This window comes from Bubalus bubalis, chromosome 4 (genome assembly GCF_019923935.1).
Source record: "Bubalus bubalis isolate 160015118507 breed Murrah chromosome 4, NDDB_SH_1, whole genome shotgun sequence".
Taxonomy (NCBI): domain Eukaryota; kingdom Metazoa; phylum Chordata; class Mammalia; order Artiodactyla; family Bovidae; genus Bubalus; species Bubalus bubalis.
Window position 1 is genome coordinate 22,464,825 of NC_059160.1, and position 15,334 is coordinate 22,480,158.

General features: G+C 40.7%; 1 protein-coding gene across 5 annotated transcripts in view; it reads left to right on the forward strand.

Moving 5' to 3' along the window:
• The window catches only part of BORCS5 (BLOC-1 related complex subunit 5), a 95,804-nt gene that overhangs the window by 55,269 nt on the left and 25,201 nt on the right, over positions 1 to 15,334 (forward strand). For all 5 annotated transcript variants that reach the window (XM_044941160.2, XM_025283279.3, XM_006075645.4 and 2 more), the window contains one exon: positions 12,122 to 12,279. In XM_044941160.2, coding sequence (XP_044797095.1) covers positions 12,122 to 12,279 — 158 coding nt within the window. The remainder of the gene's footprint in view (positions 1 to 12,121; positions 12,280 to 15,334) is intronic.

The window sequence follows — 15,334 nt, forward strand, 5'->3', positions numbered from 1 at the left end:
TGGGGACTTGGGGACGTTGAGGACATTGAGAAAATTCACATGAATTGAGTGCCTACTCTGTGCCTTACACTATGGCAGGTGTACCTTGGTGTAATTCTCTCAGTACTCCTTTAATGCAGGTAGTATTTAATTTGCAGATGAAAGGTTTGAGTTCAGGGAAGTTAAGCATCCACCCTCCCATGACATAGGTGGTAAATAGCAATTCCTGGATTCAAATTCCCACGTCAGTCTGATTCTAAAGCTTATACTTTCTTCATTATGTCAAGCTGCCTGCTTTCCTTGCCCTGTAAGTTCAACAAGAGTACAAGGCTTTGAGCCTGGAGACTATTGAAGAAGGATAATGAGTTGAACCTTTATTTATAAACTCTTTGTGAGGAAAAAGTGGAGGAGATTATAAAAAGCTAAGTTTATCCTATAGGATTCCTTGAAGATAGTGAGGTGTCTCATTTGTAGGTGCTGATCATGTTGGAAAAGTTGTATCTGCTTTGGGTTGTTGACATTCTCTGTTCTTGCTTCTTTAGTACCATAAACCAGGGCATTGACCATGGACAAATGGGTGCCTGAACCTGGAGGGGTGAAATGCTTTCTGTGCCCTACTGCTGATTCCCCCCCCAAGCCTAAGTACCCCTTTACCTCCTGAGTCTTAAGACAGGGAAGATGAAAGGGAACAGATATTTACCAGGATCCTGCTGTATGCTAGGTAAATCCTGAAGGGGAAGTGATTATTATCCCAGTTTTACATGAGAAAACTGAGGCTCAGAGTATAAGGTAAATTGTCCACGTTTACACAGTTCATAAATAATGGGACTCAAATCAGCTTTCCCCATGTTCCCTGTCTTGGTCCATTTGGGCTTCTATAATAAAATATAATATACTGGATGTTTTCAATCAGCAGAAAATTATTTCTCCCAGTTCTGGGGGCCGAGAAGTCCATAATCAAAGCGCTGGCAGATTCAGTGTTGGTGAGGGACCACTTCCTGATTCACAACTGGCAGTCTTTCTCCTGTGTCCTACATGGTGAATGAATCAGTTTCACCCTCTGGGGTTTCCTTTATGAGGGCACTAATCCCATTCGTGATGGCTCCACCCTCATGACCTAATCACCCCCAAAGGCCCTGCCTCCTCATACTCTCACATTAGGTTTCAGCACATGTATTTTGGGGGGATACGGACATTTAGTGTGTATGTAGCACTACCTCAATGAGGAAGTTCTTTCTTGGCCCTCTGGTAGTTAGAACCTCTGGTAGAAATTATTAGGAGGGAGCATTCTCTCCACACTGAAACCTGTGATAGACTGGCTGTTACACTGGGGCTGTCTACACTTGCAGTGTCTTCTGCCACATGGATTAACCAAAACAATAATGGTAGACATTCTTGGTGGCTGCTTCTCCTGAGTGAGATTGGTGTGCCTCTGAGGTGGACATAAAAGTTCCTCAGGAAACCAGTCAGAGAGGGCATGCTTTTCTGAATACTGCAAAAGAATCAATCTCTAATGTACATCATAAGGTCCTGTTTAAATGGGCAGGTGTTTGTAGACCTGAATGCCTTTGGGATCTAGAGTTTAGGTAAATAATACACATGGTTTATGTACTTCTGACTTTGAAATAGTCTGTGACCAATAGAGTAAAAAATCCTTGATTTTGTGGGGAGGTGATTTCTTTTTTTTTTTTAATGTGTTGCTTAGTTGTACCTTCACAATAGCTGTTGTCAAAGCTACATAGCTTCTGCTTTCTGGATTCTGCAGAAGAAAATGACGCTTGTTATGCTATTTCCCAAAGTTGAGTGCTATTACTCATAATACTGATTTCTACTCCTGAAAGTGACTAAGTTTTTAAAAGTTAAGGAATTCAGCTTGGTAATAGCATAGGTTAATAGCCATATGGCTCTGTACTATACTTTAGGAAAACTTTTTTTTTCCTACCTGACATTTCAGAGAGAAAAAGATTTCTCAGCAAAAATCTTTTCCAAATTTCTAACCCTGATGGTTTTTCCACTCAACACTTTACACAGAGAGGTAGGTACAAATGGCAAGTTGCTGTATCTGTGTAATACTCAGACGTGGTCCTCACCCATTCCCCAGAGCCCACTCTTCATTCCTGTATAAACAGAGTGGTTTCAACAGGATCTTAGGGTATGCCTCAGTATTTACCATTTGCAAATATGGAATCTATTAAATCACATCTTCAGCTCAATAAACATCTACTTTGTGTACATCACTGTGTTAAGCTAAAGAAGAGTTAGAAAGCTGAGGGTAATGGCTCTGTTCCCTAACAGAGTAAGGAAGACATAATTTAGAAACTTTTGTTTAACATGAAAAACTAACCATAAATCCATAAAAGAATAGAATATCGGGGATGAAGTGTCATGACTGCTAATTTTTTAATGGCTTAGGAAAAGACAACAAAAGGATGAAGTATTAATAGATGTGATAAAATGTCAGTGGCTGATTCTAGATCATATTTGGGTATATAGTTTTTCTTTTCTGTATATTTGAAAGTTTATGTAATAAAATGTAAAAAAGGGAAAAAAGACTTAACCATAAAGAGCATTTATAAAACTCTACAAAAGATCATTTCAAGGGTATATAGGGTTCATTGTCTGTTACCTAAGCTAAAGGTTTAGGTTATCACTAGAGTTGGTAAGTAAGACTGAAAATAGAGGGATAAGCCTAGAGGCCCTCCGAGGCCAGGCAGGTAATGTGAATGAGAGATGCTGGTTGGCTGAGTTCAGGTAGAGGTTGACAGAGCAGGAGAGCACACAGTTAAAGCATCAACAATGTTTAAAAATGAACATGTATTCCAAATAAAAACCTCTTGGAGGGCAGGCAGTATATGGTCTCCTGCAAATGAAAAAATTTACCATCTCTGAATGTACCCAGCTTTCTGTCTGCTCTCCTCCTTTCATCAGAAGATATAGGGGTGCTTCAGGCATCAGAATGGGGGAGCTGAGTTCCTGACACTTGAGAACCTGGGAAAACTTTGTTCTGATTGCCTGCAGGACCAGCCTGTCTTGTTGGAGCTCTGTAACTTCAGGAGTAGAAAAAGTGGCCCATCTTTTTTTTTTTCCTCTGTCTTGCTCCTTCTGTGTCCTGGAGCTGGATTTATGGGCTGATTTTCAGAGATTCCTTCTATTATCAGAAGCACATTCTGATAATAGACCTGTGTACCTGAGCTTTGCTTTTAGGTGTTTAGGGGAGGGTGTAATTGCAGTTTATAAGAGTGATTTCTTTTTCTTTTTTAAATTTTATTTATTTATTTTTTGGCTACACAGCATGTGGAATCTTAGTACCCCAACCAGGGATAAAAGCCATGCCCCCTGCTTTAGAAGTATGGAGTCTTAACCACTGGACCACCAGGGAAGTCCCTTCAAGTGTGATTTCTCTGACCTTGGAGTTGCTGAGCGCCTTCGTTTGAACACCTTAGGGTGCCTTCTAGACTTAGCAAACTTTCCCCCCACCTCCCTCATTTTTTTGTAGGAAGAAGGGTCAGGGTTTTGATTGAAGATCTGTCGCTGGTTTGGAGGCTCTCTGCTTCAGCCTCTGGTGCCATGAGCCAGCCCTGGCTGGAGCTCTCCTCCCTGCCACTCTTCAGGGCAGGCTCTGGAATCTTCCTCACTCACCTTGGAGGAGCAGGTGCAGGCTGAGAGCAGGCCTCACTCTGAAGTATATATGGGAATGCAGAGCAGGGACCCTGAGAAGCCTTTCTCCTCCTGAAGATTTCCTCAGCTCGCTCTTTTTTTTTCTTTAATTAATTAATTTGGCTGCACCGGATCTTGGTTGCAGCATGTGGGATCTAGTTCCCTGACCAGGGGTTGAACCCAGGCCTCCTGCACTGTAAGCCTGGAATCAAAACCACTGGACCACCAGGGAAGTCCTCCATTCTTGATAATTAAAGTAAACTATTTAAATATGGTAAAGACTATTTAATAACTACCAATAGCAATTACACAATGAACAGCAAAATACTTAAATCTTTACATTTTAATTCAAGAGCTTGACTGAGATTCCGGCAATTACCACTTACATTTAACTGTCTAATAGAGTCTTATAAATACAATAGGGGTATAAAATAAGTACTATAGACATTATACATAGATGAAAAAAGTTTTTAAAGACATCACCTGAAAAAGCCAAGATACGCTAGAAAATCTTTACTATATTAATAAGACAATTTGAACATGATAAATTCACCAAGGCAATGTATTTTCTTCATTTTTTATATACCTTTCTTTTATAACATCATATCCTTGGGAGATTTTTCCATGTGAATATGTACAAACCTTGGGTTTCCCTAGTGGCTCAGATGGTAAAGAATCTGCCTGCAATGCAGGAGATCTGGGTTCGATGCCTGGGTTTGGAAGATCCCCTGGAGAAGAAGAGGCTACCCACTCCGGTATTCTTGCCTGGAGAATTCCATGGACAGAGGAGCCTGGTGGGCTACAGTCCCTGAGGTCACAAAGAATTGGACATGACTGAGTGACTAACACACACACCTGTATAGACCGTCTTCATTCTTTTCCGTGGCCCTGTAATACCATTTATGGATGTACCTTGATTGATATTGATAGCAAGCTCCCTTGATGGATATTGAGGTATTCGCTCTCCTTTTATTATTATAGTCACTGCTACAATGAATAATCATTTAAATAATGATACATCGTTTAGCATGTGTGCTAACATATAAATTCCTAGTAGAGAAATTGCTGCATTAATGGCTTATGCATTTGTAATTGCATAAATTGATATCGTTGCCAAATCACCCTCTATGATGACATTAGCAGCTTACATACAAATCAGCAATGCCTGCTTCCTCATAGTTCCACCCAGAGTTTTTAATCACACTTTTGGATTTTTACCAGTTTAAGAGAAGAATGCACTTCCAGTGCAGTCTTCTTTTGTATTTTTCTTATAATGAGTGAACTTCTGCATCTCAAGAGTTGTGGCATTGGTATTTACTTTTTTGTGAAATGCCATTCATATCCTTTGTCCGTCTTGCTTTTGCTGATTTTTTGCTTGCCAGTTTCTAGGAGCTCTTTATCTAATAGGAAGCTTACCCTTTATGATACATGTAGCAAATATTTCTTGCAGGTTTTTTGTTTTGTTTTAGCTTGCACTGCTTTTTACCATGAGGAATCTTGAGTTTTATCTTTTGGATATATCAATGTTTCCTTTATGATCTTTGTGTTATTGTGGCCCACTTTTTTTTTTTTTTTTTAAATCCTGGCCCACTTTTGATGGCACAAAATCATTTAATTCCTCTTCTCACAGTTTGTCTTCAGTCTTTTTATGACTTCAGTCCTGAATTGACAACAAAGTGCTCTAGGCGCCTTTCTTCCCAAGTCTGTGTTCCAGGAACTGTGTTCTTTGTCAGTAGTGGCGTAGCCATTGATACCTTCGTTAGGAGATTTTAGTGGTCTGAGAAATCCCACATTTTCTCAGTATGGACACTCTAGAAAAATGTTTGGCAGTTGCTTATAAAACTGAACGTGCAGTTGTCATGCAACCCAGCAATTGTTGCTGTCCAGTTGCTTAGTCGTGTCCGACTTTTTGCAACCGCATGGATTATAGTACGTCAGGCATCCCTGTCCTTCACTATCTCTAGGAGCTTACTCAAACTCATGTACATTGAGTCAGTGATGCCATCCCACCTTCTCATCCTCTTTCGTCCCCTTCTCCTCCTGCCTTTCCCAGCATCAGGGTCTTTTTTAATAAGTTGGCTCTTTGCATCAGGTGGCCAAACTATTGGAGCTTCAGCTTCAGCATCAGTCCTTCCAATGAATATTCAGGACTGATTTCCTTTAGGATTGTCTGGTTTGGTCTCCCTGCAGTCCAAGGGCCTCTCAAGAGTCTTCTCTAACACCGCAGTTCAAAAGCATCAATTCTGCAGCACGCAGCCTTCCTTATGGTCCAAGTCTCACATCCATACCTGTCTACTGGAAAAACCATAGCGTTGACTAAACAGACCTTTGTTGGCAAAGTAATGTCTCTGCTTTTTAATACTCTGTCTAGTTTTGTCATGGCTTTTCTTCCAAGGAGTAAATGTCTTTTAATTTCATGGCTGTAGTCACCATCTGCAGTGATTTTGGAGCCCCAGAAAATAAAGTCTGTCACTGTTTCCACTGTTTCCCCATCTATTTGCCATGAAGTGATGGGACTGGATGCCATGATCTTTGTATTTTGAATGTTGAGTTTTAAGCCAGCTTTTTCATTCTCCTCTTTCACTTTCATTCAGAGGCTCTTTAGTTCCTCTTCACTTTCTGCCATAAGGGTGGACTCATTTGCATATCGGAGGTTATTGATATTTCTCCTGAGAATCTTGATTCCATTTCGTGCTTCATCCAGCCTGGCATTTCTCATGATGTACCCTGCACAGAAGTTAAATAAACAGAGTGACAGTATACAGCCTTGACGTACTCCTTTCCCAATTTTGAACAAGTCCATTGTTCATGTCCAGTTCTGTTGCTTCTTGACCTGTATACAGGTTTCACAGGAGGCAGGTAAGGTGATCTGGTATTCCCGTCTCTTTAAAGAGTTTTCCACAGTTTGTTGTGATTCCCACAGTCAAAGGTGTTAGCGTAGTCAGTGAAGCAGAAGTAGATGTTTTTCCGGAATTTTCTTGCTTTTCTGATGATCTAATGGATGTTGGCAATTCCACTGGTTCCTGATTCCCCTGCCTTTTCTAAATGTAGCTTGAATATCTGGAAATTCTCGGTTCATGTACTGTTGAAGCCTGGCTTGGGGAATTTTGCTAGCATGTGAAATGAGTGCAATTGTGCAGTAGTTTGAACGTCCTTTGGCATTGACTTTCTTTGGGATTGAAATGAAAACATCTTTTCCAGTCTTGTGGCCACTGCTGAGTTTTCCATCTTTGCTGGCATATTGAGTGCAGCACTTTCACAGCATCATCTTGTAGGATTTGAAATAGCTCAGTTGGAATTCCATCAACTCCACTAGCTTTGTTTGCAGTGATGCTTCCTAAGGCCCACTTGACTTCTCACTCCAGGATGACTAGTCTAGGTGAGTGACCACACCATTATGGTTATCTGGGTCATTAAGGGTTTTTTTGTATAGTTCTATGTATTCTTGCCACTTCTTCTTAACATCTTCTGCTTCTGTTAGGTCCACACCATTTCTGTCCTTTATTGTGCCCATCTTTGGATGAAATGTTCCCTTGGTATCTCTGATTTTCTTGAAGAGATCTCTAGTCTTTCCCATTCTGTTGTTTTCCTCTATTTCTTTACATCGTTCACTTAGGAAGGCTTTCTTATGTCTCCTTGCTATTCTTTGGAATGCTGCATTCAGATGGGTATATCTTTCCTTTTCTCCTCTTCCTTTCGCATCTCTTCTCTTCTCAGCTATTTGTAAGGCCTCATCAGACAACCAGTTAGCCTTTTTGCATTTCTTCTTGCAGATGGTTTTGATCACCACCTCCTGTACAGTGTTATGAACCTCTGTTCATAGTTCTTCAGGCACTCTGTCTTTCAGATCTAATCCCTTGAATCTATTTCTCACTTCTACTGTATAAGCATAAGGGATTTGATTTAGGTTATACCTGAATGGTCTAGTGGTTTTCCCTACTTTCTTCAATTTAAGTCTGAATTTTGCAATAAGGCATTCATGATCTGAACCACAGTCAGCTTCCGGTCTTATCTTTGCTGACTGTACTCTTTGTTTTGTTTTGCAGTTGTACTCTTGGGCATTCATCCCAGAGAAATGAAAATCTGTGTTTACAGAAAAACCCGTATGGTGACTGTCCATAGCATCTTTGTTTGTCATAGCCCCAAACTGGAAACAACCCAAATGTCCTTCAACAGGTGAATAGTTAACCAAACTCTGAGTGATACATACCATGGAGTACTACTCAGAAATAAAAATGATCAAACTACTGATACATGCAACAAGTAAATGAATCTCTGAGGGATTATGCTGAGTGAAAAAAGTCAATCCCAAAAGGTTACATTTTGGATTTTTCCCTTTTTGAACATTTTTGAAATGGCAAAATTTTAGAAATGGTGAACAGATTAGTGGTTGTTGGAGCTGAGGATGGAAGAGGGGTAGTTATGGTTATAAAAAGCAACAGAACTTCTTGGGGTGTTGGAATGGCTCCGAATCGACTGTGGTAGTGATACACAAACCTAGGCATATGAAAAAACTGTACCGAGCTAAACACACGCCCAAAAAAAGTGGGGATATCTGAGCAGATCAGTGGGTCGTACCCATGTCAGTGTCCTGACTGTGATATTGTATTATAACTTTGCAAGATGTTGCCTTTGGGAGAAGCTAGGTAAAGGAATACGCAAGGTCTTGTACACAGGATCTCAATAAAAACGTCAGATCTAAAAAATAAATCCTTATTTCTGCCAAAGTCAACCCTGTCAAAAGCTCCTGCGGGGAGGCAGGCTCCTAGGAGCTCCAGGCTGTCCCCTGCCAGGGTTGGCAGTGGAGGTGGGGGAGCAGGGCCCTGCGGGGCGCAGCCTTCATTCTGCTGTCAGGCCAGAGGAGGAGCTGAGAGAATTCTCTGGAACAGCTCCTTCCGGTCAGGCAGCCTCCATCTTCTTTAGGGGATGAAGAACTTGGCTTACTTCCCGGTTCCTCAGAACCAGTGGAGGTTTGACATTGGTGGTTGGGAGGCAGGAGTGGGGGAGGCTTCCCAAGACAAGCTTGGATGCGTGCGAGTCCATCCTGATGGTGCCCAGCGCATGCGCTGGTCATGTGTATTTCGGATCTGTACTCTGCCATTGGCTCTGGTGTGAGTGTACTGCTCTGGGTGTGGAACGGGGTCCCTGAGATCCCCAGGCTCCCAGTAGGGATTCTCAGAGGTCAAAGCTATTTTCACAGTAATCCTTAGATGATTGTTAATTACTCTCACCCTCTTACAGGAGTGTACAGTAGAGTTTTTCAGAGGCTTCATGATGTAAAATAGCAACATGTTAAATGCAAAAGCAGGTCTGAGACTAGCTGTTTGCTATGAAGCCAAGACAGTGAGAAGACTTAGAAAAATGTAAATGAGTGCCACTCTTCTCACTTCTTTGTTTGGGAAAGTAGTTATATCCTTTAAAATATGTTATTTACATGAACACATAATGGGGTTATTATTATTATTAATTAATTAATTTTAATTGGAGGCTAATTACTTTACAATATTGTAGTGGTTTTTGCCATACATTGACATGAATCAGCCGTGGGTGTACATATGTCCCGCATCCTGAACCCCCCTCCCAGCTCCCTCCCCATCCCATCCCTCAGGGTTGTCCCGGTGCACCGCCTTTGAGTTCCCTGTTTCATGCATATAGGACTCGGACTGGTGATCTGTTTCACATATGGTAATATACATGTTTCAGTGCTATTCTCTCAAATCATCCCACCCTCACCTTCTCCCACAGAGTCCAAAAGTCTGTCCTTTATATCTGTGTCTCTTTTGCTGTCTTGCATATAGGGTCACCATTACCATCTTTCTAAATTCCATATATGCATTAATATACTGTATTGGTGTTTTTCTTTCTTTTTTTTTAAATTTTATTTTATTTTTTAACTTTACAATATTGTATTGGTTTTGCTATATATCAAAATGAATCCACCACAGGTATACATGTGTTCCCCATCCTGAACCCTCCTCCCTCCTCCCTCCCCATACCATCCCTCTGGGTTGTCCCAGTGCACCAGCCCCAAGCATCCAGTGTCATGCCTCGAACCTGGACTGGCGACTCATTTCATATATGATATTATATATGTTTCAATGCCATTCTCTCAAATCATCCCACCCTCTCCCTTTCCCACAAAGTCCAAAAGACTGTTCTATACATCAGTGTCTTTTTTGCTGTCTCATATACAGGGTTATTGTTACCATCTTTCTAAATTCCATATATATGCGTTAGTATACTATATTGGTGTTTTTCTTTCTGGCTTACTTCACTCTGTATAATAGGCTCCAGTTTCATCCACCTCATTAGAACTGATTCAAATGTATTCCTTTTAATGGCTGAGTAATATTCCATTGTGTATATGTACCACAGCTTTCTTATCCATTCATCTGCTGATGGACATCTAGGTTGCTTCCATGTCCTGGCTATTATAAACAGTGCTGCGATGAACATTGGGGTACACGTGTCTCTTTCCCTTCTGGTTTCCTCGGTGTGTATGTCCAGCAGTGGGATTGCTGGGTCATAAGGCAGTTCTATTTCCAGTTTTTTAAGGAATCTCCACACTGTTCTCCATAGTGGCTGTACTAGTTTGCATTCCCACCAACAGTGTAAGAGGGTTCCCTTTTCTCCACACCCTCTCCAGCATTTATTGTTTGTAGACTTTTGGATCACAGCCATTCTGACTGGTGTGAAATGGTACCTCATAGTGGTTTTGATTTGCATTTCTCTGATAATGAGTGATGTTGAGCATCTTTTCATGTGTTTGTTAGCCATCTGTATGTCTTCTTTGGAGAAATGTCTATTTAGTTCTTTGGCCCATTTTTTGATTGGGTCGTTTATTTTTCTGGAGTTGAGCTGTAGGTGTTTTTCTTTCTGACTTATTTCACTCTGTATAATAGGCTCCAGTTTCATCCACCTCATTAGAACTGATTCAAATGCATTCTTTTTAATAGCTGAGTAATATTATTTTAAAAAATGATAAGTGTTCAAGAATTTTCTGGGTTTTTTTTTTTTTTTTTCATTTTTTAATTGGAGGACATTTGCTTTACAATGTTGTGTTGGTTTCTGCCATACATCAACATGAATGAGCCATAGGTGTACATATGTCCCCTCCCTCTCTTCTCCCACCCCATCCCATCCCTCTGGGTTGTCACAGAGCACCAGATTGAGCTCCCTGAGTTACACCAGCAGCTTCTAATTGGCTATCTGTTTTACATACAGTAATGCATATGTTTCAGTGCTACTCTCCATTTGTCTCATCTTCTCCTCCCGCTGCTCAGTTTTAATTTTTAACAGCTTTGAATATTGCTTTAAATTACATACACAAGTGCTTTAGGGTCCTCAATAATTTCTGGGAGGATCAAAATGTCCTGACACCAAAAAGTTTGTGAACCTTTGAGTTGGAAGGAAGCACTTGATCAGAAATCAGGGGACTTGAGTTCTGGTGAGAACTTTGTTGTGTGGCCCTTGGCATGTCATTTAAGCTCTTTAACTGATATTTTGTCTTTTGTAAATGCTAATAATTATCCTGGTCTACACACCTTAAAGAAAGGTAAGGTAATTCTGTGTGAAAGGCTTTGAAAAATAATGTCCTGTTCAAATTTAAGGGAATTTAATAGTTATCCAGCTAAACTGATGTTGGAAGAAAATGTAAAGGATGAGACTCATGGCGTGTTAGTGGACATCCTGCTCAGCTTTTAAATGTCTTCATGTTTGTATTTCCTCCTAACAGTTTCCTTATATATATTTTCTTCTGTTTCTCAGACAACCATTTTACAATTCTTTTGGTGAAGAAGGGATTCATATTCTTAATATCTTAAAGTAGGGCATAAGGTCAGGTGTTGTGTCTTGTAGAAACCACGTACTGTGTGACTTTAGGTAAGTTATTTAACCTCTCTGCATCTTGGGTTCCTCACTTGTAAAATGAAGCTAATGGTCATTTACTTTCCTGGACAATTATAAGTCTGAAAAATAACGCCCAGGAGGCACTTTGCCAAGTGGTTGGCTCATACTGCTGCTGCTGCTGCTAAGTTGCTTCAGTCGTGTCCGACTCTGTGCGACCCCATAGACGGCAGCCCACCAGGCCCCGCTGTCCCTGGGATTCTCCAGGCAAGAACACTGGAGTGGGTTGCCATTTCCTTCTCCAATGCATGGAAGTGAAAAGTGAAAGTGAAGTTGCTCAGTCGTGTCCGACTCTTTGTGACCCCGTGGACTGCAGCCCACCAGGCTCCTCCGCCCATGGGGTTCTCCAGGCAAGAGTGCTGCAGCGGGTGCCGTCGCCTTCTCCCTGGTGCATACTAGACGCTCCATAAACGATCGTTGCTGTGACTCTCACTAGCACATGACAAAAGATGCAAGGTTAAATTTAAACCTCTTACTCTGTCTTCTGTGAACTTGTTATTAAACTACTTCATTCACAAGTTTACTAGTACTTTTTCATTTCATTTGGGGTTTTTTTTTTTCTTTTTTTTCTGCTTTGAAGGGCTGTTGAGTGGCCAGACTTCCCCAACGAACGCCAAACTGGAGAAACTGGATTCTCAGCAAGTGCTGCAGCTCTGTCTCCGCTATCAGGACCACCTCCATCAGTGCGCTGAGGCCGTTGCTTTTGATCAGAACGCTTTGGTGAAACGAATCAAAGAGGTAATGGATTGCGAGAAAGTAGCATGGCTGACTCAGTCTCGTGATTCCCTGTGACTCCTGAGTCCTCTTCTCCTGGGGTGTAGCACCACTGACCCCACTTTTTTGGGAAGTAGTCATTTTCTGTTTCGGTGTCTTAACATTTGTCCCCATGACTTTGGGAACGTTGTCTTTCCCAGCAGTAACATGTGGTGATGAAAAATAGTGGTCTGTGGTGTAGACTAATCTGAAGTTTGAATCCTGGTTCCCCATTTATTATTTCCCTGGGGAGGTTACCTCCCTTCTCTTGGTCTCAGTTTCCTCATATGAAAAATGGGTCTAATAGTAGTAACCTTCCTGAAGGGTTGCGTGAAGATTAAATTGCTCAGTATGTGTTAACTGTTGTTAGTATGTGTGAAATCCTGCCATACTAATTTGCTTTGACTGACGCTTCAACTCTTTCCTGTGTGTAGTTTATATTTTGTTTTCTAGTCGAGTATCAGTTCTTTGAGAGCAAAGCATCTGACATCTTCCTCAATTATATTTTTCACTGTGTTAACAGGAAGATCTCAGTGATTCTTATTGGTTAGATAAAAACAATTGTGCCTACTTAACCCACAGGGTTTTTGTGAAGAAAGACACAAGATAATTCATGTGAAAGTACTTAGTAAATGAAAGAGTGTGTGGTACACATGTTAAGTAATTATGAATAACAATAAGTGGATACTTCTTTTAAACATTTAAATATATCATTGACTGGGCCAGCGCATCACACAGCTCTGGGAGCACCAAGGTATAAGTAAGTATGTTTACAAAAATTTTCAATCAAGAAGGAATTTCTCTTCTGACACCTTGAAGTGATGTCATATAAAGAAAAGGTAAGGAGCTGTAACTTGGAGAAACCACCTATGTGAATGGCATTTCCTGGCATTTAACAAATTAGTCCTGGTCATTGACTCTGGCAGGAGAAGATGGACATGAGGAAACACACAGGGAGAAAGTGGAGAATCACTGCAAATTAATGATCAGTTAGTAATAGAAGTACTACATCGTTGAGATGACGAAGTAGTCGTTAGCTCTACTGATAGATGTAAATGTGCCAACACCTCCATTATTTTACTATTTACTCTCCATAGAATGTTGTGTGCATATATGCTTTTCTTATGGACTAACGACTTTTATATGAAAAAGTATTAAATATGACCTTTTTTATTGGTCAGTGTGCATGTGGCCTTTTCGATATTAGACTTATTTTACTACATTATGGTCGGCAGAACTTGAAGTTCCAAACATGACTTTGTATTAGAATCACTTGGATTTTTTTTGTTAGTTTTAGTATTGAATTCTTCTCTCCTCTCCAATAGGCCTAGCATGTGGTCTGTGACTCATTATTTTAATAAACTTATTGAATGATACGAACGCGATTCTCCATTACATGGGATTTGGGGACCACTAGTCTAGAGCATTATTTTCCAAGATAAGTTCTGTAAAACTGGTTCCGTACAAAGAAGGTCAGACTTCTTGCATATTTTATTACCATCCTCAGAAAGTCCCAATGCATATTATCTTATTAAAAGTTCTTAGCAATGTTACAGTAAAGAACATAAGCACTTTTCAAACTTATTTGATTTCAGAACCTTTATCTTGGGTAGCATTTGTTAGCATCTAATATGAATAGTCTTTTTTTTAAAGTTGATCTTTAGCATCTTCACAGCACACATATCCTCTGACTTCTCTCTCTCTCTCTCAAAACAACAACAGTATTTATTTGGTTGCGTTGGGTCTTAGTTGCATCGTGCAAGATCTTCATTCTGGCATGCAGGCTCCTCACTGCAGCATGTGGGCCCAATTGCCCTGCATGATATGGGATTTTAGTACCTTGACCAAGGGTTGAACCTGAGTCTCTTCTATTGGAAGGCAGATTCTTAACCACCGGACCACCAGGGAAGTCCCAGGAGTGGTGTTTTTTAGAGCCTTCTTTGGGAAATGCTTCTGTAGACGTAAGACCTTACCATTTTTGACTGTGTTAGAAATTAACCATGTCATTAATTTTCAGATTTTAGAATAAATCAACATTTTACTGTTTTCTGTCTTCTTTTTGATAGGGTCCTCTACTCCATATCTGTCACTTCATGGTTTAGGAAAATGTGGTACAGAAAGATTAAGTGACTAGCTCACTGTCAAAGATCTGGGCAAAGTATTTTGTAGGTGATAGTACCGGACAGACAGAGCTCATTATACCACACTTTCAACTCCACAGTGGTTTCTTGGGCCCGAGTGAGAGTTAGAATCACCTGGGAATTTTCACTCCAGTAAATGTGGTGGAAAACTTTACACACACACTGAAGTGGACAAATACTGTGGCCTTTCCCGTCCTCGCTGCTACTGCCCTGCCCGGCTGCTACAGGCACCAACTTGTGAAGACCCCTGTTTCATCCACACCCCCACTCACTCCCTTCCACCTCCCCAGCTGGTCTGTTTTGCAGGAAATCTCAGGCATATTATTTCATTCATGAATATTTAAGCATATTTATCTTTAAAAATAGAGGACCCCTTTAAAAAACTGTTTAATTTGAATTACTTTCAGCCTTAGAGAACGGTTCAAAGCATAATTCAGAGGATCCCTTATATGCCTCTCATTATTTTGTCTAAAGCGAGCATCTTACAAAGCCTTAGCACAATGACAAAACCAGGACATTCACATTGGTACAATACCATTAACTAAATGGAGATTTTTTTAAAAAAAAAAAACAGTTTTTCCATTGACAGAGACTCCTTTTTGAAAACACAGCCAGAGTGCCATTATCATACTTAAAATATCACCTTCATTCATGCAGTATAGCTGAGATGCTTTTAAGTGACATGTTGATTTCACTCCAAACCAGTTAGATGGAAACTTTTGAAGGGAGGTGGGTGGGGGAGGGAGAAAGCCAGGCCTTGGTGTTCATTAACACGCTCTGGATAATTCTCACAAGTAGCCAGGGTTGAGCACCAGTGCTGTGGAACGTTCATTAAAGACAGTAAACGAAGTTTAAAATTCTGCGTTTGAGGAGCCCTGGAATTCACTTTGAGCTGTCAG